The 22,370-nt window shown below is 33.2% G+C and overlaps 6 protein-coding genes across 6 annotated transcripts; 3 read left to right on the top strand and 3 right to left on the bottom strand.

Moving 5' to 3' along the window:
• Positions 1 to 532: 532 nt before the first annotated feature.
• Tsp_12024 (neutral and basic amino acid transport protein rBAT) lies at positions 533 to 3,136 on the bottom strand. Its single transcript, XM_003368418.1, has 7 exons — positions 3,011 to 3,136; positions 2,795 to 2,951; positions 2,029 to 2,202; positions 1,602 to 1,956; positions 1,194 to 1,527; positions 1,045 to 1,134; positions 533 to 748 (listed from the first exon to the last, which is right to left on the bottom strand). The coding sequence occupies exons 1-7, from the start codon at positions 3,134 to 3,136 to the stop codon at positions 533 to 535; spliced, it is 1,452 nt and encodes a 483-aa protein (XP_003368466.1).
• Positions 3,137 to 5,156: 2,020 nt separating this feature from the next.
• Positions 5,157 to 6,627, top strand: Tsp_12025 (upstream stimulatory factor 1). Its single transcript, XM_003368419.1, has 5 exons — positions 5,157 to 5,378; positions 5,515 to 5,740; positions 5,806 to 6,063; positions 6,239 to 6,333; positions 6,397 to 6,627. Exons 1-5 carry the CDS (start codon positions 5,157 to 5,159, stop codon positions 6,625 to 6,627), a joined length of 1,032 nt encoding a protein of 343 aa, XP_003368467.1.
• Positions 6,628 to 8,828: 2,201 nt separating this feature from the next.
• Positions 8,829 to 9,675, top strand: Tsp_12026 (hypothetical protein). Its single transcript, XM_003368420.1, has 4 exons — positions 8,829 to 8,928; positions 8,978 to 9,163; positions 9,301 to 9,455; positions 9,517 to 9,675. The coding sequence occupies exons 1-4, from the start codon at positions 8,829 to 8,831 to the stop codon at positions 9,673 to 9,675; spliced, it is 600 nt and encodes a 199-aa protein (XP_003368468.1).
• Positions 9,676 to 11,426: 1,751 nt separating this feature from the next.
• Positions 11,427 to 15,426, top strand: Tsp_12027 (hypothetical protein). The gene is made up of 14 exons (XM_003368421.1): positions 11,427 to 11,546; positions 12,004 to 12,066; positions 12,310 to 12,329; positions 12,602 to 13,081; positions 13,238 to 13,325; positions 13,734 to 13,966; positions 14,023 to 14,170; positions 14,200 to 14,271; positions 14,336 to 14,440; positions 14,464 to 14,575; positions 14,673 to 14,785; positions 14,839 to 14,889; positions 14,951 to 15,187; positions 15,364 to 15,426. Exons 1-14 carry the CDS (start codon positions 11,427 to 11,429, stop codon positions 15,424 to 15,426), a joined length of 1,905 nt encoding a protein of 634 aa, XP_003368469.1.
• A 1,097-nt stretch (positions 15,427 to 16,523) lies between these two features.
• Positions 16,524 to 18,038, bottom strand: Tsp_12028 (zinc finger protein). Its single transcript, XM_003368422.1, has 5 exons — positions 17,823 to 18,038; positions 17,632 to 17,755; positions 17,168 to 17,244; positions 16,785 to 16,855; positions 16,524 to 16,713 (listed from the first exon to the last, which is right to left on the bottom strand). The coding sequence occupies exons 1-5, from the start codon at positions 18,036 to 18,038 to the stop codon at positions 16,524 to 16,526; spliced, it is 678 nt and encodes a 225-aa protein (XP_003368470.1).
• A 239-nt stretch (positions 18,039 to 18,277) lies between these two features.
• Tsp_12029 (conserved hypothetical protein) lies at positions 18,278 to 19,118 on the bottom strand. The gene is made up of 3 exons (XM_003368423.1): positions 18,970 to 19,118; positions 18,668 to 18,815; positions 18,278 to 18,364 (listed from the first exon to the last, which is right to left on the bottom strand). The coding sequence occupies exons 1-3, from the start codon at positions 19,116 to 19,118 to the stop codon at positions 18,278 to 18,280; spliced, it is 384 nt and encodes a 127-aa protein (XP_003368471.1).
• Between the last annotated feature and the right edge of the window lie 3,252 nt (positions 19,119 to 22,370).

The following is a 22,370-nucleotide window of genomic DNA, read 5'->3' on the forward strand; positions in this document are numbered from 1 at the left end:
CTTGTTGTCGTGAATTTTCTCGTTTAGTTGGAACTTTTTCCACTGCACTTGGACACGAAATGTGCACAATTTAAATTTAAATAAATAAATACACAAATGTATACCAATGAATAGTTTATTCATCTGGTGCATTTTTCTTGGTACTCACTTTTTGGCCGTTTTATTCTCTTTCATTTACATGTTGTTGTTACTGCAGTACTGCAGTTTTTCCATGATTATGAAATGAATGAGATTGAAGGGCATGGAGTTAGATTTATTGGAATTTCATTCGCATTTTAAATAATCAGCTTCATTCGATTATTAGATGTAGATATTCAAGCAGCTGCTATTCTGAACAGGAAACAATTACGGATTGGAATTGAACGAAAAATTTGACATAAGTAGAATGAATTTCTCTAATCAAAAAGATTAAAAACCAACAACAGGTGGTGGTGAAGATGAAAAATTAGTCCAGTCAGCCAGCCGATCATTGTCAAGTATATGTATATCGCGTCCGTTGGGAAACATACCATGAAAATGTTGGCCACACAAGTCATTTGTACTTCAACAGCACACCGACCAGTGGATCGACCGTGATGGTGGTTTGGTCGTCAACTGCCAACTTTTCCCTGGGTAAGAATTTGCCCACCAACTGCACGTTACTTGTGCTAGCGGCAACGAAAACTTGATTCGAACTGGACAGCTTCAACGTTTCTTGCAAATGAACATCCTGCGAACTGTTGCCAAAGTTGAACACTGCGACATAATTCTGCAAAACAAGACCGACGAATTGATGCATATTAATTAATTAATTAATTAATTAATAGATTTTACGGTCGGTTCGTTCACGCCGGTTCTCCAAATGATCAACAAATCGTCGATCACTGTATGGGTGAAATTGCCGAATATGAACGCCTCCTGCTGATTGCGAAGCTTGCTTACAGTTCTGATGGTTTTCAAAGAGCTGAATTTGTCTTCGGTTTGTCTCTGAACACAGAAAAACGAAATTCAATTTTGGCCGTTTCCATCGACTGACTTCACCAAATCAAATATTCACAAATTTACCTTGTACAATTCATTGCCATCCTCTTGGAAAGGTGTAGGGAAAATGGTGTCGTTTTCTGTCGTTTCACCATCTGGCATTACTTGTTTCACCTGAAATAGATGGATTTTTGGAATATATTCAAGAAAAAAAACAATTTCTTTATCCTTACATGAACATCCTGCTTTCCCAGACCAATCTCGTCTCCGTAAAGAAATATCACAGAACCTGGAAGAGTCAAGGCGCTGAACATTACCAATTCCGCTCTTCTTGGATCATTCATACGAACAACCAGGCGATAATAGCTGTCGAAACTTCCAAGCTGCCACACGTAGTCTGAACTGTTGAATTGGGATTTTCTTGCCATTTCCCTTTCAATAATATTCTCCATGCACATTGCGTTGCAAGGTGAACTGATATTTTCAAACGTTGGAAATACTTGAAGCTGCAATTTCTCATTGGACATCATAGCAGCATCAGATTGATTCAGACTGGCAAAAATAAGTCTGAAAAGGAAAATTATGGAAATTTCAAAAAAAAAAAAGAAAACAAAAATCGACCAAATCATAAATATTATTACATGTCGTCGTTGGAAAGTTGATTCTTTTTCACGGTCTCTTTGACCCTGTCCTGAAGCTCATTTAACAACAGTTCAACATCGAAAAGCCCCTCGACTGCGGTCAGATCAGGAATGTAGAAGCCGTCGATGCCGTTGTTCAGCCAGAAGTCGATCCCTTCGAGCCATTTCATCCGAACAGCAGGATTGTCAAAATTCAAAAGCAGCAAACTTCCATATCCTCCTGTGACGTAATAATTCCCTCCATTTTGATTCTGCATGTAAAAGTGAAGGTATTCTTGTTGGTTCGTTTTGTAAGCTTTGTACCACTCGTGTTTCTCGGAAGTGGTGAGTGGATAGTTGATCACAATACGCATTCCTGAAATTCCATTTTTCAATTTGGCCATTCAGTTGAAAAGCTGGCCACACCAAAATTTCCATATTCCTTTACCTTTTCGATGAACAGCTTTTATCAAATTTTTAAAATCGTCCATTGTACCCGCCTTGGGGTCGACAGTGATAAAGCTGTTCACGTCGTCGTCAGCGGATGAAACGTTCAAAGCTGGAGTTGGCCAAATCGTATCCACACCCAGCAGACTCAACTCTCCCAGCCTCTGTTCAATTCCTGGAAAATTATGAATTTTTTTTTGGAAAATTCGACGACGACAACAACAACAAGATCAAAAATCAAATATTACTTTTAAATGTTCCAAATACTCGGGCATCTTTGCCTTTGAAACCGTACGTCCAAATGCGATAGCAAAGTTGGTTTTGCCACCAACTTTGCACAGGCTTTCCTGGACATTTCGGAGTCAACGCGACGATAACTGCAACAAATTTAAACCAAGTTATACAACACGCACGCACGTGCTTTTATTTTTGAATAATTATTTCCCGGTTGACAATTTTTTCAACGACCTAATTATCACCAATACCAGCTCTATTAAATTAGATTATCAAGAAATGCCTTCACAGTTGTGATCGATCACTGTTGAAATGCCATTATTATTATTATTGATCAAATGACATTTTAAGTAGTTGTTCTTGAATGACACAAATTAATGCTCATTCAGGCATACCCGACGTTCAAATAAACAAACTGGCAGAGACGGAAACAAATAAATAAACGCTCAATTTGGCCGGATTAATTACAATTTTTCATATCGACATCATCATCATCTGTGTAATAAATGAGCAAACATAAGCAAGCACCGTACCGACCGCTGTGGCGAACAACGCAATCCAAATTATCCAGAAAAGGGCAAACAACGAGATGCGCAATTTTTTCCAATATGGATCATCCGCGTAGATTTGCAATTGCTCTTTCGTCAAACCGATGATCCGCTTCTTCGGCTGTCCAATATTCAATACAATCTGAAAATATACAACCATCACCACAACAACATTCGGCATGTGAAATTGACAACGTATACTCTCGGTTCATCGACCGATTCTGCAGTATTCAGTTTCACCATCGTAGATGGGTCGGGCAGTATTTCGCTAGATTTAGACATCAAAGGCTCTTCTGGAGCGTGACTTGATTTCACATCCGAATTCATTTCCAAAAAATATCTACAAAATTCTTACTCATCTTGATAAAACGTGAAAAATAATAATCAGGCTTTTCGGTTCTTCGGCGGACTGAGTGACAGGTTATCACTGCATAAGTTCAAAGCGCGAAGACTTGAATTTCAAACATTTCAATTAGTTAACACTGAATTCAGTAAGATAAATAAAAAATACACTAGAACAATAGTTATTTTTAAAAAAATCGATAAATCAAGAATTATCCATGTGCGTGAATTAGTGAAAATGGAAAAAAAAATCGTTACACACTGCACAAATGAAATGAACAGCAAGATTGAAGGAAAACCGACCCATCTGAATGTTGCACGCGATCAAATTGAATTCGGTATCAACAGGAAATTGCACTGAACTTCCCAAGTACGTAATTACACTTACCAGATCAAGCTGTCTAGAACAAAAAAAACAAAGCAAAACAGCAACAACAAACAAGCCAACGTTTACTAGGTGAAACGAAGAAGAGTATGCCGACTTTACGCATACGCAGGTTTGATATGCTTCCTACTGTATATTTGACCGCATAACTAATTATGTCAATAATAAGCATCGAAAAGCATTTTGAATGTATTAAATTTGCATCTTCATTTGCACTGAAATATAATCAGAATCGAAATTAATATCACTACATGGATAAATTAACAAATACAACGATGCACACTGGAATATTTTTGTTGCCATATTTAGACGAGTTTTGCTTTAGTAAAAGAGTCCATTTATTTCAAATTTATATAAAGTAACAATACTAGTGTATAATCTTTTGAATGCGCTTTAGCGCGTATGTTTTACATCCACTTATGTTTAAAATATCACGATACAATTGCAACTTTACGATAGATAGCTTTTTGATTATGTTAATAAAAAACAGCTCCATTCGAACGCAATTTTTAAACGAAATGGCTCTGATTATTCATGAATAAAAAGATATACACAAATTGTAAGTTTGAATATCTACAGCTGACTTTATCTTCGTAAAATTTTAAAATTAACTTTTTTTTATTCAGATGATTTTTTAGCAAATGGAAAGCAGTATTACTTCTATGTCATTAAGTTTGTTTTACATACTGTAATTGAAGTCACGTGATTCTTAAAGTTACTGCGTTGAATTGTTTTGAGCGCTTGTTGCGCTGCTTCTCTCCAATACAATGTGAAGTAAGATTGAACTTAATATTTGTTTTTTGTAATTATTTTCAATTATTTTTGTCTGTTTTTTGCCATCGTCTGGGAAGTGTTTAAAAAATTGATATTTTATTTTACGTATGGTTAAGATGTTTAGCGAATTTCTCCTTTCAGCTCGTTGATTAATTAAGATTGTTAATTAAGCTGTTAATTTTCATTTGCACGGGGTACAAGTGAAGTTTCAGGTTGAAGTTGCACTGGAACTTTTACAAATATTGTAAAAGATGATCATAACGATGCGCCAGTTTTAATTTTGTTTGTATTCAATTCATTTTTTACTTTTAGAGCGGTTAATTCCGCAATTATCGTGAATTCATTTGCTGGCGGCTCTCAACAATGGAATGGTAAGAATAGAAATTTTGTTAAAATATCAGAATGAACGATTCAGTTACGCAGTTTAGGATTGCCTTTAAAAATGTATCACTCATGATTTTTATGATAAATTGATTTCGCTTAGTTGCTATTGATTTCTATTTAAAATATGTTTTTTATTCGAAATTCTTCATGAAACGTTATCTTTAACCTTGAATGTATAGTGAAAGTGGCGTTTGAATTTCTGAAAATGTATCACTTGGCTAGTGAGAAATCAAGTTTTTGAGAAGATGAATGCTGATGCTGTTAGTCATTTATTTAATGAATAGCAAAAACTTTAAAATGATCTATTTATTTTGAAATTGTAGTGTATTTTACTGATCAATATATGATTTAATGCTGACTCACGCTGTTATATTTCCTTTTGCTGCTAATATTTGATTGAATAATTTTTACATTTTAGTAGTTCTTGAAACATACGTCAAAGTTAAATGACAATGAATGTAAATGCGAATTCGCAGTTGTCTTCTTTGTGTTATCCGACGTTACATCACCAAGGCAAGAAATTTTTCATACAACATAAAGAAGTGTGTGATGAAAGGTTCAATTTTAGTTTATCCAGATTTAACGGCGAGTGTTTTCTACCCTCAGCATGCGAGCACGTACCCGGCTGGAATTCCGATAAGTTTTACAGCTCAAGAATGTTCTTTCAATCTTCATCATCAGACGGTGAATATTTCTTTTTTTCTTTTATGATGAAATAAATTGTTTCATGGAAAATGTTCTTTTCAATTTTTGCCTGCATCAGGTGTTGAATAGATAAATTGTTTTCAAGTGTGTTCGAATTTCAAATTTCGAATTTCAGCTTCCCAGGTTTAAAATACCAAACGTATTTGGTGAACATTGTAAAATTCCGGTGGGTGACACTTGCCATCTTGCTTTGTTCCAACAACCCGGTAATTGCATCACCAGCTCCGACCAGACCATGGCTTATATACCGCTGGGCAACTTGAGTGAACTGACCAGAGTGCCTTTGTTGGATGAATGTGGTCATAATATTTTTGGAAATTCGTTGGAGGCGCCGTTGATCGGTTAGCGTTCGACGACAGTACGCGTTGGCATTTTGGCAATGTTCGCATGTTGTTTCGCTTTGCAGGTTTGGCAACAACTGAAAAGTCTCACGTTCGACTTCATTGTGCCGACTTAGCAACGTCATCTGATGCGAAGCCGAAGCCAAATGACGCTGGGTGTGGATCTTCAGAGCGACAAGGAACCGTTGGGGATTTTTCCAAAAAATCGCAGAAATGTCAGCAAGATTGTCAAGAATGCAAAATTACATCGACCACCAAAGACAACCGTGCCGAACAACAGCACGATGACAAAGTCGACCATCGTCGGATGTCTCACAACGAAGGTTTCAATTGAAAAAAAATTATTCCCTTTTTTTTATTTGAAGATATAAGTATAACATTTATTTTTGATATACTTGCATCAATTTATTATCGTAGCGCATAATTTGATAAGAACTGTATTGTGATTTTTGTTGTTGTTATTCTAAAGCAGAAAGTGCTAGCTAATTTTACTTGTAGTTGAGAAACGTCGTCGAAACAAAATTAATACGGCAATTTTTGAATTGGCCAGTCTTTTGCCGAATGACATACTGCCGTCAGCCAAAGAATACCAGGTAACGTATTTTCACTGTTATATTATGCAAAATTTCGAATTGTTTGCCAAAATGGAATTTCAGAGCAAAAGTTGCATCTTAGCCAAAACGGTCGAATATATTCAACGTATGCAAGCGGCCAAAGAGAAATCGTTGAAGCAATTTCAGGCGCAATGCTCTGCGACAGTCCACTGCGACGAGAGGCTGGTGTCGTTGGTTGAAGAGAACAGAAAGTTCAGGAAAATTTTCCAAGAACGAAAACTCGCATTGCCAAAAAAATTCCACTGTGATTTGACGCAAAATTTGCCAAACTAAATTGCTGAACTTGCGTAGAAAATTCGAATTCAACTAGGCTGCTTGACTGCAAAATGCTTTGTTAAGAGTTTTTCTTTTTTTTTTAAAAAATTAATTTAAAATCGTCAGTTTGCTTAGTTTTACGACAGTCGTGCAAATGCACTGTTTGTGGTGTTTAATGAAGCAGCAGCGATCATTGTTTTCACGGCGTCAGTAAAGAAAATTTGGACTTTTTTCGAATAAAATGACGAATACATATATATATATATATATATATATATATATATATATATATATATATAGTTTTTTGATAATGCAATTTTTTCAACAGTTGTACTTTTTGGGGTTTTATTTGTGAAAACTAAATTGCAATAAGAACTTTCAAAAAGTTAAAGTGTGCTTTTTAGTCAGAATGAACTTGCATAGCTTGAAAATTTATGCCGTTTTTTGAATGAAATATTTTTAAAAATTTATAAATTTCCAAGATAAGCAGAAAATTTAAATATAATATGAGAATATTAGTTTCACAGTAAATGAAAATCATGTTCATAAAATTTAAACAATACCAAACAGCAGCAATTTGGCCAGTAACTTTAAAAAAAAACGAAAATTGGCGGAATTATTTAGCAAACTAATAAACTATGACTAATAAAAAGAGATAAATGAAAAAATATCACAGATAAAAATACAGTCTATTATCAACTTTAAAAAATGGTAAGAATGTTTGAATTAAATCAAGACTGAAAGGCATCATTACACGAATAACAGAGGAAAAACATTATAAGCTCTTTTTTTCATATAAACCATCATGCTTGATCACCGTTTTCTGTTTTTATGCATACGGTAAACCTCCTGAATTGTACTTGCAAATCCTTTCCTTGAATCCATGTCGTTTTAAAATTTAAATTCAGTCGTGTGTTGCGCCTGGGTGTTGGTACGCGCTTCTAGTGAAGCATTTGCCGTGTGTTAGTTCGCTTAACTTTGACGAGATGAGATTGTTATGAAGTTCGTCATGTTAATGATGTTATTAGTGTGTGGAATAAATGGTAATACAGTTGGCCTTCATCATTCGTGGTATTTGCGTTCCGGAAGAACCGAGAAATTCGAATTTCCACCGATACTTGCCTCTTCTATTCATACACCCTTCCGATGCGTTATAATCCTACGCAATTGCCTGAAAGCTGCGATGAATAATATCACGCACCGTTTACCGATTTTGCATGTTAAATAATTATCCCGTATTTATTTATAACACCATATATATAGTGTATAACAGTTAAAATCATCGGTGTTTTTTTGCATATAACGTTGCCAGAAATGGATGGACTATACGGCGCATCATTTGTATAAAACAATATTATCGGAAAAGCGCTGCGACTATAGTAGCTTCATGCATTACGTATTTGCTCAAATTTTCCGTTATTTTCACGCATGCGCTAGCATGAAAGCGGAAGTTCTCCACTTCCAGACATCTCCGGACCGGTTGATCAGTCTGCAATCGCGGAATCGGTGCTGCCGTAAGCAAGCCTGCCGCTCGCAACGCCCCCTTTCCGTTTACCCTAATGTCTTTATTTTTTTCATGTGAGCATTAGTATCGGTTATTTAGCCTCCCGGTTTGGTTGAATTGTTATCACTAGTGTTATGATGTGGAACCTCATATGCGGAAACAACCTTTGCACCGAATCTGCAGATCCACATCATACACACTTACTACAGTCTAGCAATAGGTTAAATAAACTAGATAAATTTATTTATATATTTTTTAAAATGTTTTGCGTTTCATTTGCTTTTGACGTTTCTCCGAATTGTCTTGCATACTGTCACTATCTCTTCCATTACGCTTTTCGGTGAGAAAATTAATTCTGCCTGCTCTGCTCGTCATCAATGTAAATCAGTTTATTTTATTTTGAAGTATTGACAGATAATTTATCCAGAAAAATGTTTTTACAATGATGCTCCAAATCAGTTTTATGCAAATATTTTGAATGCAATGAAATACTTTTCCTATTTTCACTTTCGCACTTTCCAATCCAAGAATCGACTTCCCGGTTTGAATTTCGTTTTCCAATAATAAATGATTAAATTGATAATTTTATAAGCGCGGGTAATTATTTCGGCGTGGATGCATGTTAGGAATATGAAAATTGCAACATTAATATGGCTTCGTAGTTGAAAAAGTCAGTTTTTTTCTAACAATTTAATTCATGTTTTATTTTAGAAGGATGAGCCACCAAAAGAAAAGCTTCACCAGCTTTAAGGCAAACGAGTCTGCTGTTCCGGATGATCCGAAGGATGTTTCGCTCGCTGGTGCTGAAGCCGAAAGTATGCAAGTATTTTTAATATTGATATTTATGTAAATTTTTTTGTTTAGAGAGGGAATCTCTGAAAATGGTTATCCGACGTGTTGGAGACAATTGTTACGTGATATCGGGCTTACCATCAGCGGAAAGTGTGCAAGAAAACAGTACTGTTTTAAAATGCAATGAAACTGCAAATGCAGAATATTTATTGTTTAGATTGTCTTCAATCACCAGTTGTGGAGACCGCAACAGAAGAAGTATGAATAATTTGTTATTTTTTAAAGTAAACTGAAAAATGTTGAATAATGCAAAATATTGCTTTAGGATCAAGATGATCAGATGCAATGTAAGTTTTCAAAAATGTTGACCAAATTGATAAATTTTCAATCTGCAGCTGAAAACGATGACGCGCATGATGCTGTTTACGAACCGCGTCGAAGCAGTCCACTGACTGATTCATTAGATGGTGAATTAAACAACTTCAATCCACTGGCTACGGAAACAACGATGGAAAACGGGGATATATGTTGGGAAGGAGCGAAAAATGAAGTACAGTTTTAATGCGGGCATGATTTACTCAAAAAAAATAGAAAATTTTAACTGATTATAGAGTCAAGTGGATCCATCGGCAGATATTATAGTAACACTGCTCAATCTGTTGGATTACTGTATCAGCAGTGAAGTTACGGTTAACGACGTTAGAGCAAAGATTATTGAAGAAGTGATGAACTTGATGCGAAACAAAGACGGTGGAACAGGAAAATTTTAAACTGGGTATTTCATGTTCGAATTAATTATTTTGCTTTATTCAGTATCATGCATATCTGGAAGAATAATATGAAAATGAAATTTGTGGTCTGCATTTTATACGTCATACCTTTTAAGTGTCATTCTTTTCATATTTTTTTGAGATGTTTGAGAAGCATTATTGATGCCATTCGTTTTAATTTTTATCTGGAACACGGTGAATGGAATAAAACGCTTTTATCAGCAATGTAAGTGAAAATCTGCAGACAACGGCAACACCAAAATAACTTGTTGAAAATTTTAATAGCTTTCGGAAACTTAAGCGAGAAAGCGATAAGCAATTTCTAGTTGTACAATCTTATCATTTATCAAGCGTATTTTAATGTTTTTAATCATTTTCATTCAAGCTTTGAACTTCGAAAATTACGAAAATGAAACATTTTTTTGATGACAAACATGTGATTAAATGGATCAATAATATGTAAACCCTTCAATGTTTAACAGCACCAATGAGCATATTTAAAAATTTTTCAATGCAAATTATATAAAGTAATATTACATGCAAATAATTTGCATACAGTAGTAAATTACTTTTACTTTTTAATAAAAAAAAACGTTCGGCATTTGCCTTAAACTACAGTCGTTGTAAATTTTGTAGAAAAGCATCTACGTTCATATACGTATGTTGTAAATTTAACAAGCTTAAACAACAAACCGCTGAATGCCTAGTTGAAGCAAAACGTAGAAGGCTGCAGCAAATGTATCATAAGAATTGCATGCTTGTTCAATCTTTTGCTCCAATACAACAATAATGCGTAACTGGAAAAGTAATTTTATAATTTTTGATATTCTTGTTTAGTTTGAATTCAAATAAGTTTCTATTTATAAATTTAAAAAAATATCGTAGCTTTCAGCGACGCATTGTTCAGCGTGTTGTTTTTTTGGTTGTTTTGCTGTAGTTGAAATGCAATGAACAAAGTGATAAGTGAGCAGTTTATTATTTGTATAAAATGATCCAAATTTTCAAATCAGACAACGGTCAACTACATAAACATACAATTGTGAATTTTTAAGCAAAATAATAATAATAATAATAATCATGATCATAATCATAATAAAATATTCTGTAACCGTTGCTATATGAAGATAAACAATAAATGTGAGTGTTCATGCGAATTATGTTGATTCGTCATCATTCTTGATGGGATGAGCAGATAATGCGTTTCATGAGCAGTCGCCGCACACTTCATTGATGCTCGCTAAAAATAAAGAAATATTACAACATAAATTAATATTGAAAATAATTACTGTTTAAAGTTAACAATTACTGATCGTGGTTGCCGGTTTCATTGGAAAAATCTTCCAAAATAGCTGCTGATTGTGTTTCATTTCCATTTTCCTCATTTTCTTCTATCATAGCATTATCATTAGGATTGAAAATACCAGGACCATAGGCGTTCTTTGCTCTTTGAATTTCACGGCAACGATTTCTTACCATCTGTTCAGCCCGCTGATTTGAAGAAACTTGATCATTTTTGTTTTGTAGCACATACGAAATCGCCTCTTTAGCTTTTTCAAATCTCCACTTAGCGACGTTTTCACAGGCCACTGTAACCATATTGACATACAAGTCGCAAGTTTCAGTAGACTTTACTTTCAGCTGGCATCCACTGAATCGTTGGATGGCCTGAATCGTACTGCCGGAGGGTCCGATAATTCTACTGTAAACGTTGAAACTGTACTTGCACTTCTTGATCACTAGCTGAAAATGCGATGTCGAAACCATTCCAATCGACGCTGGTGGCTCTGGAATCGTTTTCAAGAAATCCAGTGCGAAAAATTCATAGATGTAGTACTCCATCATTATCATTAGCATGTTGCAACCCCAATAAGGTTTCAACTTATTCATGATGTGATCCACTTGCTTGAGCTTTTCTTGCTTCTTTTTTCGAGAACACATTGTTCGTTCAGTAGTGCAAGTGTACCGCGCAAAGCTAGCCCACAGAATGACAAACTTTTTCGTTGAGCAGCCTTTAAATACCCATATGTGTGTGATTTAATTTACAGCGGTTCATTTTGCGAGTGAAATTTGAACCTGAGCATATTAATAAACTTAAACTTTGCCGTATCTATCTGTTTATTACTGATCATAATTTTAATGATTATAATTTTCTTAATTTATATTATGTCACAATCAACACATAGAAAAGTAGACATTTATAATTTTCAGAATTAATTCATTGCATGGAAATGAAAAATATTGCTCATCTTATCTTATTGTAACATTTTTGTTCAACTTCTGATTTTATCAGGAAAATGTTCGTCACTGGAATTTGTTGTTTTTGTTCAGTGGCTAATTTACAAACATTCATCATTGTTACAACTCGATGCGAAGAGACAGTCAACACTAAAAGTTTAATATCATTTCATTTTCATAATTTCAGTACTATTAAATCACATGGAGGTATAATAATAATAATAATAAAATATTTGTAACAGTTCAAAATTTAGTGCTTACTCAAAACTTTTGATAGTAAATAAAGAATATCACTGTTAATAATAATATAAACAATGTTTTCCCAATATACAAAAAATAAAATTTTACTTATTTTGTCTAAACAATACTTTTTATTTTGCCTAATAAATGATTTTTAAGTATTCAACATTAGTGCACATGTAGTTACGCTAAAAATAATATATATATTATTTTTAATAATCATATTTTAATAATAAAATTAATTTATTAGTTTTAAATCATAAAGGCCTTGTATTTATTCGCTTTGCAATTTTCAGTTTGCGCTTAATTAAACTTTATTACTTGTAATACTGTAATTGACTACAGTATGCTCATTGTTTAACAAGAAAATAAATTTATCCAGTAACGGAAATAAAAACAAATAATGCACCTCTTGTTATAGTAATATATTATGAAACTGTTTTATTTGCAGAGCGATGGGTGAAGCTTCGAATACAAATGAAATCCCACGATTGACGCAACAACTTTCTACTGGTGCTCCAAATTCAGAGCATTTGATAACTCTGTATGAAGCGCTGCAACAGAATTCTCGCAAAACTCGCAGTGGGGCGTATTTTTTGTATTCGCAAGCAGAAGAAAAAGATACAGATGAATTTCCTCATATTTATTACCAATCTCTTCCTAAGCGACCTCCATATTCGGAGCCTCGTATTCAGCGTTTGTTTCATTATCAGCCATGGCCAACAGCGGCTTTGCCTCCGAACATTTCGCCGACTGAGCGGATTGAAGGCCGCTACTTTACTGGCGTTCCTGACAATACAGTTGAAGATATTGGTTTGGATTATACCTGGCGATGGGCGACTAAATCAGCTAAAGACATCAGAAGTATTTGTGCCGGAGAGAATTACAACGATTTGCCTCTTTGTACAGTGTGGGAGGAATTAGTGCTTAGGTGAATTGTTGTTTTTTCTTTCTTTTTTTTTATTTATGTGGTTTTAAATGTTTCAACGTTAATATCATTTTCCAGTTAATGTGATCAGGGTGTTTGGAGAAACGTGCAAAATATTTGAATTCACTATGTTTAATCTTCCTTCATTGCGAAATTTAGGAAAAGCAGTGAGAATGAAGCATGTTACGTTCAGTCCATTAGCGACGTGATCAAAAAATTTATGTTGTTCAAATTGTCCACCAAAATGGTATATATTTTACATATTTAAATATTTGATTTTAAAATTATTTTAAATACTCATTTAAAATTTTACCGTATACTTTCGAACGTGATTAATTATTTATATAGTTGTTTATTATTTTATTATTATTGTTGTGTATATTGATGCGAACATTTTCTCATTTTATTTGAGGTTTACAATGAACATCTATTGGTTTCTGAAAAATTGAAAAAGTCTGCGCATGAATTGTTAGATTTTTGGTGTTCCATGTATCTCTTTAAAGTGGATGTGCGAAAAGTTCATCGCTTGTTTCTCACATCTTTACCAGAGCCTTATTTAATATGTTACTTGTGTATATTGAAGACGATGAAACATGAAGTATGTTATCGATGTGTTTTTTTTGGTTTGTTTTATCTGATGAATGGGAATTTTTAGCGATCTGAATTAGTTAGAAAAGTTGTCTTACCGAAAGATAATACGAGCAGCATTGACGCCTGTTTGACGCAACTGATGGGCATCAAATCCATCAATCGTACCAAAGTAAATTTTCCATATAAAATTCCACAATCGTTTCGTATGGACGTTTTGATGGTACTTTTCTGGCCAACGGTGAAATTTGCTGGCGAACAAAGCATCTATTCTTACGACAACTGCAAATATTTTTTCGAGTGAATATTTTGTTTTTATTAGTTACAGTTTTGCAATTGAAATTTTTATTTTTCAGATGTCTGTTGCCCGGCTACTGTAAATGTATTGATATCAAATGTCCGTCTATGAAAGAGGAGCGATTTGCGAAAAAGTTTCTCGATGAATATATGGCGAGCATGCAGTCCAAATTTTATGCGGTCGACTTTTATTTTATTTATTACTTGGTTATTTTTTTTCAACATTAAATTTGTAGATTGCGAAGCAGCTTCAAGACAAGAGAGTGATACTTGTTGGTTGGCATTTGTCATGCGAAGTGGTGATTGAAGTAAATTTAGCTAGCTGTTGTTGTGGCTATTGGTTATCTTAGCATGCGATCTTGTTTGTTCTAGTTGTTGGAAAGCAGCTCCGCATGGGGTGCTGTATTGTTTGGATTCACTAACAAATGCGACAAAGACTCTGATGGAGTACGATGTTCCCAACTTTTGTATGTTAAGGTTTTTTGAATATTTTTTTTCAGATTGTCTACCCGAGATTGCTGAAAGTTGAACAGCCAGTGTTATTTGTTGTTGGGGAACGAGCTCGTCAGTGCGATATTCATCAATTGAACACAATGTTGAATACGATGAAACGTACTGCATTAAATTTTTCGACTATTTGATTTTGTTTTGTTTCGTTTCGTTTACTTATAGTTTAGTATTTGATTTTTAATTTGAATTTAAATTATAGATCCGAAGACGAAAGCAATTGTTATTGGTCATGCGAATGACCAATTGCATATGGATTCGGCGACTCTGTATGAGTTGCACATCAATCAAATGATCGTCAATCACTGCTTATTGGTAATTGCAAAGTTTCAAAAATGGCCTTTCAAGTTCTTTATTATGTATTCTAGGAGCGCGTATTGGACTATGTGCATTACATTTTAATTAGAGAAGCACCTTCGGTAGTTTTGTTTTTTAATTATGCTTGTTATTTTATTTTATTCGTTGTTTATTTGTTTGCAGTTGAATGAGGTTCGAGAATTTACTTCCGGTGGTCGTCCCATAAGACGTTCACAGAAACATTTCGAACAAGGCGTTTGGTTTACAAAGGATGCAACTTCAGCCAGTACATCGTTTTCCCAGACAACTGCCTCTGATCGTCGTGAGTATGATTTATCAGAGTCCGCTGCTCAGCTAGCAGTCGAGCCTAGAACAAGTGATATTCAGTCTGCACGAGGACGTTCAATTAAAAAGCCGCCAGTTTTCGATTTATAATCTATTATTCATTTGCATGTTTCTTTTATTCTATCCCTTTTACTCTCAGCGATGCTATGAATACTGTCATGAATATGATTTATTCCGGATTTATAGGTAGCATTCGTATTTTCAGATGAAAATAAAATTTGATTATTAATTTTCTTTTTTTCATTTATTAGAAATTTTTTGTTATTGAACAAAACGTGATCAATGGAAATGGTTTATGGACAAGGTTGAGATGAGCGGTTGTACTGATCATGCAAGTTAACAAATCAGAAACGAAGTTAAGATTACTTGCTGAAAAAGATTTGCAAATTGCCAACACCAGTGCATCACTTTGTAAGAAGATAAGTTTGTCTATGCAAATAAGAAAATATGCATAATATATAAATTTTTGTGTATTCTACATATCGCAAATCAGATTACCTGATATTTTCTATCACTACTCCTATCATTAATAGTATAATAATTGCGTAGATTAGAAATGCGAAAAAAAGGATGTCTCGTATTCTGTAACATACATAGACAGATATTGAGTCTGAAATTATATTTATTTCATATTACGTATGAAGAGTATGTTAAATTAATCATATTTATTAGAATTCATGCTTATTCAAAACACTGTATTTTCTCTGTGAAAGAAATATCCAATTATGTCTGTATCTTTATGTGAGGTTGGTATGCATGCACGCTTAAATAAGCTGATGAACACCTGAATTTTCATCATTCTGTAGAAACTAAAATACTAAAAGTTTATATGGCTGAACAGGAATCGAGAGGAAATGAGCGTCACGTGCTTGTACTAACTAACCAATCAAAACCGCACATCCCTGACGTAGCATATTCGCTTTTCAGGTATTTTAACATAATCTTGTAATGTAATTTGTTATAACTTTCATAATGTAAAATATCACTTCTCATCACAATAATAAAAATAAAATTTTAAATTCCGTCAATTCAGTAACAATTTCTCACCATTTTCCTAGTTTTATACGACGCTTGGTAAGTAATTTAGTATGAGTAATTAATTACTTTTTAAAGAAATTGAAAGGTGTAGAAAATGGAAAAATATTGCTTCAGGATAAAGGATTTAATTTTGCATGTAAGTTTCCACTAATGTTGGCCATGTCAATTAATTTTTAATATGGATCAGAAAGTGAAGACGTGACGGATGTTGACGGTGATAAATCAGAAAGATGCCTGTTAAAAGAAACATCTGAAACTTCTGTGGAAAGCGGGTCATTGGTGATACGGGAAAAACAAAAAAAGTATAGCTTTAATATGGTCATGTTTCTTGAATTATAATTTGCAGCAGCATTTGCCATCGTTGTATTTTTACTTAGATGATGAATTTTCTTTGCTGGGCATCTTGCCTTATTCTTTGTCGGGATGTCACAAGCGACAACATTTGCGCAATGTTGTTGAAAACTTCCTGCAGATTATATAGTTGATTAAGAGTGCAACAAGCAATTTTGAACTCCATTAATTTTTTATTGTTTTTTATACGTCGTATGTTTCTGGTCGACAATCTGAAAATTGTTTTTTTTGAATTTTCCAATGATGATTAATATTTATTCAACATTGCCTGCATTGCACTCACTGCATTGCAATATTATTTAAAATTTGAATGTACACCACATTGCATGCAGTCCATGCAGTGCATCTTGAGAGCTGTATTGTGATACAACCATGTGATGAACTTATTAGTTGAAGACATTTTTACATTATAAAAATAAAACAACTGACATCTTTATCTTTACAATTTCCTAGATACGTGTTTTTAATTCTAAAGTGTAGGTGAGCATTACTCAAATCAACTATTCTGTCAAAAGCATACATATAGTAAGACTCTATAGAGAGTGAGTTATAATATACTCTATAGAGAGTGAGTGAGTAGTGGATGTTGATTTTCATTTGCAATTCTGCAGAAATACATACATAAAAACAGTTAAACATGCTGAAAAAAGTGAGCTTTACGCTTACTGCAGAATCCCCCTGTGGCATGAAAAACAGTCTGCAGCTGATGCTGCAATAGTGGATAGTGATTTTCATTTGCAGATCTGCAGAATAGTCAATTAAATCACAATGCTTTTAATTTCAAATGTAACTCACGTTACAGTAAAAGTGGTATTCAAGTTATACACTATAGCTTCACGATGCGTTTCATATTTCAGCGATGGCTTGCTGACCCTAAAAACGCCACAAATTTGTACTGCACAGTGCGTTCATAACTTCTTCTTATAAACTATTATTGATATAAGATGATTTTTCCAATGTCATTCTTTGAAGAACAAAATGTTACAGCATTAATAAATACAAATCTGCAGTTTGAAGCGAGATACATCAACGGGAGAATTCATCATATGATTACATAATGCTTTTGGATGTGCATAATATACGGTTGGATAAATGTGACTGTATTCTAAACATGAAAAGGTATTATTTACCTTCACTGTTTTCCGGTAAAGATTGTTCAAGCACCAATAAATCAATCATTCCACGCTGATGTCTCTTCTCAGCTTTCTTTTTCTCTTTGTGTTGCGTTCTTTGTTTCAGACAAATTTCATCAACCTAAATCCATAAGTAAATTTTTGTATGCTACAAATTTAAAACAGCAACACAGATTATGCCAATATACCCTGCTGGCCTCAATGTGTCTGCGTTTTGCGTGTGATATCAGGTGTTTTTTTAAAGAGAATTCCCATGCAAACGCATTTTCACATAACGGGCAAGCGATTGGTGATGCGTTGCTATGCCTTCTCATGTGATCATGCATTGAGTCATGACTGCTGAATCCGTTTCCGCATATTTCACAAACATACGGTTTAATTCCACGATGAATATTCATGTGCATCTAGAGTAATGTTTAGGAGGTATTATCATCCACTTAGTTTGCTTTATTGCATTTATGTCAAATGCAGTGGATACTATAAAAATTGTGGAAAATAATGCCAATTTATAATTTCAGAGTAGATATGTAGTATAAATGAAATAAGTATATATGAAAAAACAATAATGCTGACGTTGTTCATTTTTAGAATTAACGCTATGACCTCGAACTGATAAAAAGTAGAGAAATGTCTGTTGCAGGATTCACAAAAAGGATTCGTTTCCATTGTGATGAGCATTCGATCTCGAAGTAATATTCGATATTGAACCAGTGTGTTTCTGGAATCCCCACTGAAAATGATGCCTAGTTTAGAGAAAAATGAGCCTTCAGCAGATCGACCGTTGAGCACCCCTGCGATGCAGTGCGATGAAATAAAATGTTATATGCTGAACTACAATTTAAAAGGCTTAACGTTACCTGAGAATCACATTAGAAAATTGGCAAAGTATATACTGAGTTTTTTTGTAAGCTTTTTCAGCGTATTTTAATTCAAAATAAATATTTTAATAATGCTGAACACTTATTTAAAGTAAATAAGTATATGTGTCCTCTGGCAACAATCGCTAATTATCATTTTGCATTTATTTAGTAACGATTTTCAAAATGTCCTGATACACACGTACATTAAATTGGTCAACTTTAGTTGGTGACGTGTAACATTGCTTCTTTGACTGTTTAAACGCACATTTATGCAGGTATGTTGCATGTTCCAGTATTACTTGGAAATTGTTGAACGTATAACTCAATTACTCAATAATTACTCAATTTTCATTTGATCATCACTATTTAATAAAGCTGTTTTCCTTATTTTGAAAATTTCTTATTTAATATTAGAGAATAATTTTCAAGTGCATTTATGAGGTGAAGTGCGTTGAATTTATCAGCTTTCTACTACTTTATCTTTTTTACAACATTCAACTGCTCGAAGTTAACAACATTACGTTGCTGCATGATGATTAATTCCGGTCGATGAAAACGGAGGCCTTGCATGACTTTGCTTTCCTGAAAAGCAAACATTTCACGCAATAAAATGCTTATAATCATTTTCATTATTCATTACGCTTTACATTGGTATTAAATGTACGATTATTTGAAATTGTTTAGCTTTGTTAACAATGATTGACTCCAGCATTGCAAAATGGAAATTTATTGATCTAGTTGACATGAAAGGTAATTAAAAAGGTAATGAAAAAAATAAATTAACAACTCATGACAAACTAATGGGCTTGTTCTAAGTACTTATTTGAATATTTAGAAAAATCCATGTAAAAGATAAAAAATGAGAAATTCCTTCTCCTTGGAAAAGAGCAACGAACAGTTACATTTTCGGAAAATCAATGCAATCAACACTGTGCCAGTTGAAAGTATGGAAATTTCAATAACCCACCATCGAAGATTTTATGAGAAATTTGATAGAGCTGACAGATTGAGCATTTGAAATTTATAGAATAAAAAGCCTCGCACATTGTATGAAAACAGCTTTCAAATGTGAAAATTTTGGAGAATTCTTATCTCTAAATTGAAATCAATCAAAAAATTCAAAGAACAAAGATTTATAATTTTCAAAGTTCCAGTTACATAAATTAAAATCAGGAACAATACTTATTAAAATAAATTCCTTTCTTTAGGCTAAAACATTCACAGTCTTGTTGTAAAAATTAATGAACTCATTCCGTATGGACATTTATTAAATTTTTGTTTTTCATTCCTTTTTATTTCGTCTCCATTAAAATCCTACTTTAAGTTTCATTTTTTTGGTACATTTCAACGCATAGAAAATCAGGAGGAATTTGGTTAAATTTTTAATATTTAACAAATAATTCTCTACCGCTGTTAATTAACTGCCGTAATTTTTGGAGAAAAAAATTTTTCTTGAAAATTGCAAAATTTCATGGGCTATAGACTTGGTTGTTTTTGCGAAAATCGGCGAAAACTTTGTTTGTAACATTTTGATTTTTTTTTGAGTGCTACATTTTTATATTGATGAAAAATAATGTTTTATAGAGTTTCAATCCAAACTATTTTGTAATTGTGGAATAAATGGTCTGTTATGTTGAAATACTGCCTATGTGAATACATAGGGAATTGGCCGATCAGTTACTCTGTTTCAACAGAAGTAGAGACTGCCAATTTCTGCACATGAAACATTTTTGACATTGAATCCTTTACAGTTTTACTAATTTATCGTTTTTTTACGATGAAGTGAATCGAATTTCTGAAATTATTTCTGTTAAATAATCATTATTTGCTGCGAATCGAAACGTATGCGTTGTAAGTGTTTACTTTGCTAAAAAGCAAACATTTCATGGAATATGGTTCCCGTTAACATCTTTTTCATGTATTAAATTTCTGAATGATACCAAATTTGTGGCTATTTGAATTTACTTTTGCTAATTAACAACGATACAATAGCGATTTGCATAATCGGTACAATATGCAGTCCCCCAAGGTGAAACTTCATTGCAAATGCTAAATAATGAAATAAATTCACAATTCATTTCAGACTATTGGGCTAATGCATGATATTTGTTCGAATCCTTAGAGACATCCAACAGTTTGTACGGTGAAACATATTCCATGTTTCTCAGAGACTACGGTATATTGTAAAATAATTTTATAAATATTGCAAGCAATTGTGTGCCATTTATAGGTATGTAAATTTTCAATAACCCACAATAGATGATTTTTTGAGAAATTTGATAAATTTGCCGGTTTGAGCATTTGAAATTTATGGAATGAAAGTACTGGCATATTGTAAGTAAATAGCTTTCTATTGTGATAATTTAGGATAATTCTTATCTCTGAATTGTAATAAGACAAAAAAATTCAGTCAACAAAGGTTTTTAATTTTGAAAGTACCGTTGCTTTAAGGAAAATCAGGAACAATTCTTATTTTAATAAATTCATATTTTTGGAGAAAAGTGTTGATAGTTTTGTTGTAAAAATGAATGGCATCACTCAGTATGCGCATTTATTATACATTTAATTTACATTCCTTTTTATTTCCACTTCTTTCAAATCTTACTTCAGTTTCACTTTTTTGATATGTCTCACCAAATATCTAATCCGGAGCTGTGGGTATAATTTTATAATAATTAGCAAATAATTCTCTACCGATATAAATTAATTGCCGTAATTTTTGGAGAAAAAAATTTTTCTCGAAAATAGCAAAATTTCATGGGCTATAGACTTGGTTGTTTTTGCGAAAATCGGCGAAAACTTTGTTTGTAACATTTTGATTTTTTTTTGATTGCTACATTTTTATATTGATGAAAAATAATGTTTTATAGAGTTTCAATCCAAACTATTTTGTAATTGTGGAATAAATGGTCTGTTATGTTGAAATACTGCCTATGTGAATACATAGGGAATTGGCCGATCAGTTACTCTGTTTCAACAGAAGTAGAGACTGCCAATTTCTGCACATGAAGCATTTTTGACATTGAATCCTTTACAGTTTTACTAATTTATCGTTTTTTTACGATGAAGTGAATCGAATTTCTGAAATTATTTCTGTTAAATAATCATTATTTGCTGCGAATCGAAACGTATGCGTTGTAAGTGTTTACTTTGCTAAAAAGCAAACATTTCATGGAATATGGTTCCCGTTAACATCTTTTTCATGTATTAAATTTCTGAATGATACCAAATTTGTGGCTATTTGAATTTACTTTTGCTAGTTAGCAACGATACAATAGCGATTTGCATAATCGGTACAATATGCAGTCCCCCAGGGTGAAACTTCATTGCAAATTCTAGGAAATGAAATAAATTCACAATTCACGTCAAACTATCGGGTTCATGTATGGTAGTTCCTTGTTACTTTGAAGGTATCCGCTAGTACGTACTGTTACACTTATTCCATGGTTGTCAAAATCTCAGCCGTATTGTAAAGTAATTTCTTGAAAACTGCAATCAAATGTGTGACAATTAAAGGTATGTATATTCTGAATAACTCTCAATGGATGATTTTTTGAGAAATTTTATAAAGAGGGCGGTTTGACCATTTGAAATGTATAGAATAAAAAGACTCACACATTGTATGAAAATAGCTTTCAAATGTGATAATTTTGGACAATTCTTATCTCTAAATTAAAATCAATCAAAAAATTCAAAGAACAAAGATTTATAATTTTCAAAGTTCCTGTTACATAAATTAAAATCAGGAACAATACTTATTAAAATAAATTCCTTTTTTAGGTTAAAACATTCATAGTCTTGTTGTAAAAATTAATGAACTCATTCCGTATGGACATTTATTAAAATTTTGTTTTTCATTCCTTGTTATTTCATCTC

Source organism: Trichinella spiralis, assembly GCF_000181795.1.
Source record: "Trichinella spiralis strain ISS 195 chromosome Unknown Scfld2511, whole genome shotgun sequence".
NCBI classification, from domain to species: Eukaryota; Metazoa; Nematoda; class Enoplea; order Trichinellida; family Trichinellidae; genus Trichinella; species Trichinella spiralis.